Here is a 4,311-nt window from a genome sequence, read left to right as displayed (position 1 = left end):
TGGACTCTTAGATATATATGTGTGATGGGCCAAGTTCATTTAGGTTGGGCTAAGCTTTCATGGATAGTCCTTGGAGTGTTTAACCCATGGATCATATGAAATGAAGGGTCGTGGGTTTAACCCTAATCTCCACACTATATAAAGATGTCCTTGGTTGGTGAAATTGGCACTAGTGTGTGTACACAAAAGGGCAAGGCCGATTTCACTAGAGAGAACCAAAGTATCCTTATTCTCAAGGTTATTCCAAGTGTTCATGGTGTTGTGTGAACCATTTGAGGTGTCACACTTGGGGCACTAGGCACTCAAGCTTCATGAAGACAAGTTACATCAAAAAGGTATGTATTCTATCTATTTTATTACCCAAGTATCAAAGATTGTATGCTAGATAGGGTAATACCTTGGAAATTTCATATTTGCATGTATAATAGAGAAAACATAGATCCAAGGTATTTAGGGTTGTATGTGCACCATAGGATGTTGTAGTATACTAAAACCCAACAGTCTAAGCCTCAAAGGTTTGGATATTTCTTCGTTGCTTTTCCCTTTATGTTTTAAACATGTGGAAAAAAGTGATCATTTGTTGTTATTGTGTGAGGAGGCTTCTGTTATTTGGAAAAGGGTATTTAGATAGGTGGATTTGGTGATGTCGGGTGTGCATGTCTTACTGGACTTATTTTCTTGGTTGGAAGCGGTATGTCTCTCTCTTCAAATATAACGGTAGTTTTGGATTTTATTATTCATTGGTTGATTTGGAGATTTCATAATTGAGTTATTTCTGGGGAGTTGCTTCCGATAAAAAAAACTGTATTTTTGATAATATAGTTGATTACTCGTATAATTGGTTTGTTTTTAGAAACAATAAGACTAATGGTAGTTAGTTTGAGTGGTTTAAAAACTCATCTCTAGCTATTTCTTTGTAATTTTAGCTTCTTGCTAGGTTCGTTTATAATATTCAGTTGTTCAAAAAAATTTATGTGTAATATTCTATTTTTTTGAACGACTCGTAAGGGTGGAGGTATCGATCAAAAGATGGGAAAACAGTGGCGGTACTATCGGGGAAATGAAATTTTGACCTAGAGAGTTACCCTTGGTTATCACTTTGGTGGGTTAGTGAACCCACGAGTCTCTCTCTCTCTCTCTCTGATCAAAGAGAAATAAATAAATATTTATTTATTTATTGACTTTTACCTATATTACTATACCTCAACTATTAAAACAAACCGCAACCGATTCTATTCTATCTCCAATTCCATTTTATCTTAAATTTCATTCCACACCTCTACAATTCTATTCCACACCTCTCCAACTCACTCTATAAATTTTTGTAGCAAATCCAAACAAAGTGGTTCTATCAACAAGCAAGCGATACGTATGAACCAATTTCCGATAACTAACACGAGTACACAAAATGTTAAAAGTCAAAGAAATGGTTGGAAAAAGAATAAGTGGCTTTGGCTAAGGCGTATGCCGTTGTTTATGAAGATAAGGCACACATAAATTAACAAAGGTCCAAGGCATTTTGGGTGCGGGTTTAAGAACATTTTAATGTTCAATTGGGAGGTTCGAATCAGACAAGGCACCAAGTAAGTTCAAAATGGAAAGATCTCTAAAAGAAATTTAAAGATTTTAATAGCATCTACAATCGTAAGATGAATAGTCTAACTAGCGGGAGATCCGAGGTCGATGTTTTTAAAGATTTACAAAGCGAGTATCAGAGGCTTAATAATCAGAAAACTTTTCCCCATGAAAAAAACTTGTGATTACATCCCATGTCAACTTGTGATATTTTGAAACATCAAGTGAAATGGTTGCACGTAAAAAAGTCGGTGAAGACTCCCTACCTCCTTCATCAGAATGAACCAAAACATTTTCATCCAATCCCTAAACAACATCTTCTGATTCATAATTTTACCTGGATTCAGCCAACAGCTGTATACATTTTATGTTGAAGAATCACCGCCTCAAAGACAACAAAAATGAAAGAAAGCGGCATATGCATCCTCATAACCGAATGAAATAGTTGACATCGTCAACGAAATTGTCAGCATCCACACTGTAAAACATAACGAAGGTGGAAGAGAGAATACGATATCGGGATGAGAAATTAATGTCTTATACGAGAAACCGGAAGATAGAGGCCCAATGTATATAGTTTTCTTTTTTTCTTTCCTTTTTTTTTTCTCAATTCGTAAACTATGATCAAACGTATAAAATGATGTATACGCACAAAAATGTAATTTAGTTGGAACGATTTACTGCAGACGACTAAACACCCTAATTAGTTTGTACAGAAACTGTTCTACGTCAGCAATCAATTTTGAGTCGGTTTGACAATCGTTGTTAACAACGCCGCTAAGCATTGGTATCATCGAACAGGGAAAATTAATAACTCGCATAATCGCCACCACCTTCTCCTCGATTTCTTTGTCTCTCCATTCTCTCTCTCTTCTCCTCCACACCCGGTGATCTCTATTGCAAATCTGAAAACATGACTGCACTATCAAACTCCCTTGTTTTACCCAGGAACAAACCAAATCATTTATCCTCAGGTATCGTTGCTCATTCGCTAGCATTACTGTTATTGCTCTTTCAGTTGAATCGTTGTTGTTTCACTTTTCCTTTTATTGATTCATCGTGACAAGTTTATGATTACGGATTGATTTTTGTGGGGAGTCCTTTACTCCTTTTCTATTTCCTTAATTTATCTCGTTTTCATGCATTGCTAGAGATTTCAAAACCCTAACATCTGCATTGCTCATAGCTCTTGTATCACTTCCCAATTTGCAAAAAAATGTCTGTTTTTACCTAAAATTTAGGAATTTAGGATATCTGAGGAGCTTTTTTATACCAATAAATCATTAGATATGTTTGGATGTGCTTATTCAAAGTGATTATAGCGACTTCAAGAATCAAACCAGATAATCATTTTCTACAATTTTGATCTCATGGTAGATTTGAAATCGCTTGATCAGAGTACCAAATTGTTGTTTGGACAAACCCATGTGAGTAAAGTACAATTACACACATCTAAAAGAACACTCTCCATTCAAGCAAGATATAGGTACAAATTTGCCCTTGGTTTTTTTTTTTCTTTCCATTTCTTCATTTCTTCAATTGTTAAGTTATTGTTTTATTCATCTCCAGTGATGATGGAAGATCCAACAATGGGAATGCCTTTGTTGGTGGCTTTGTTCTTGGTGGATTAATTATTGGCACACTTGGTTGTGTATATGCACCTCAGGTTAGATTATTAAAAACTTAGCATAATCCTATGATTTGTTTAAACTTTGTACTTAATCAAAAGCATAATCTTGATTTAAACCAGATAAGCAAGGCGTTATCTGTAGCTGGAACTGACAAAAAGGAGTTGCTGAAGAAGCTCCCTACATTCATTTATGATGAAGAAAAAGCTTTGGAGGTATACATACTAATACAATCTGTTTTCAAAGTTTTTGTATGATATTGTTGTAAACATATATAATCTATTCTGAATTTGATATGGTTCTTTTGTTCAGAAAACACGGAAAAAGCTAACAGAGAAGATAGCACAGCTGAATGATGCCATTGATGATGTATCTTCGCAATTGAAATCAGACGATGAGGAGTCAATTGGAAATGGTGCTGTTGTTCCTGAAAAGACTCAATCTGTTGCTTGAGTATACTATTTTTGTGTTTTTGTCTTCTTCACAGATGTTTGATGCTTATTTTAAGAAATAATAGTGGACGTATGTTATTGGGTATAAAAGATATAACTGGATATATAAATTTGTGGATGCAAATGTTGCTTTGATCATCTCGTAATACATTATACATGTAATGTTTTGGGTGTTTTTTTTGTGGTAAAATCGTTTAATAGAGCTAGAATATGGTTAAAAAATTTTCATAGAATAAAAGTGACTGAAAATATGGCTTTTTAAATTATATGGTCCAAGTTTTTTGTTCATGTCATCATAATTTGGATTGGTGGTGCCCTAAACTAAAAGAGCTGGTGGGACCGACTTTAGTACACATGGATGTGGACATTAAATCTGCCTCTCTAACCTTGCAAAATATCATTTTACACAAATTTCTCATTTGTTTTGGTTTTTTCCAAGAATACTTTCCAATTGGTTACATTTTCTAGTTAGATCGCTTAAATTTGGTAATTTAAGTCAATCATGGGCTATTTTTGACATTGGTTTTTGGTTATTTAAAGTTGATGTACAATTTGAATCTTACCTTGTACCCTTAGATGTAATTATAGGCATGGTTTTGAAATTTGGGCCGGTCTGGTCGGTTGAACCGAAAACCGGGCTCGTTACCAGTTTTTTG

General features: G+C 34.7%; 1 protein-coding gene across 1 annotated transcript; it reads left to right on the top strand.

The window, feature by feature from the left end:
* The first annotated feature begins 2,365 nt into the window (after positions 1-2,365).
* Positions 2,366-3,793, top strand: LOC145137178 (inner membrane localized protein). The gene is made up of 5 exons (XM_079071314.1): positions 2,366-2,549; positions 2,953-3,061; positions 3,145-3,241; positions 3,326-3,418; positions 3,516-3,793. Exons 1-5 carry the CDS (start codon positions 2,489-2,491, stop codon positions 3,654-3,656), a joined length of 501 nt encoding a protein of 166 aa, XP_078927440.1. The 5' UTR covers positions 2,366-2,488; the 3' UTR covers positions 3,657-3,793.
* Positions 3,794-4,311: the final 518 nt, after the last annotated feature.

This window comes from Lactuca virosa, chromosome 9, assembly GCF_052849685.1.
Source record: "Lactuca virosa cultivar CGN04683 chromosome 9, Lactuca_virosa_CGN04683_v6, whole genome shotgun sequence".
Classification (NCBI taxonomy): domain Eukaryota; kingdom Viridiplantae; phylum Streptophyta; class Magnoliopsida; order Asterales; family Asteraceae; genus Lactuca; species Lactuca virosa.
Note: the sequence above shows the minus strand (reverse complement) of the source record. Positions and strands in the feature narration are given on the sequence as shown.

Coding starts and splice junctions, on each gene's coding strand:
- LOC145137178 (XM_079071314.1), top strand. CDS start 2,489: ATGACTGCACTATCAAACTCCCTTGTTTTACCCAGGAACAAACCAAAT. Junction 2,550..2,952: donor ACCAAATCATTTATCCTCAG/GTATCGTTGCTC, acceptor ATCTCATGGTAG/ATTTGAAATCGCTTGATCAG. Junction 3,242..3,325: donor GTTGTGTATATGCACCTCAG/GTTAGATTATTA, acceptor GATTTAAACCAG/ATAAGCAAGGCGTTATCTGT.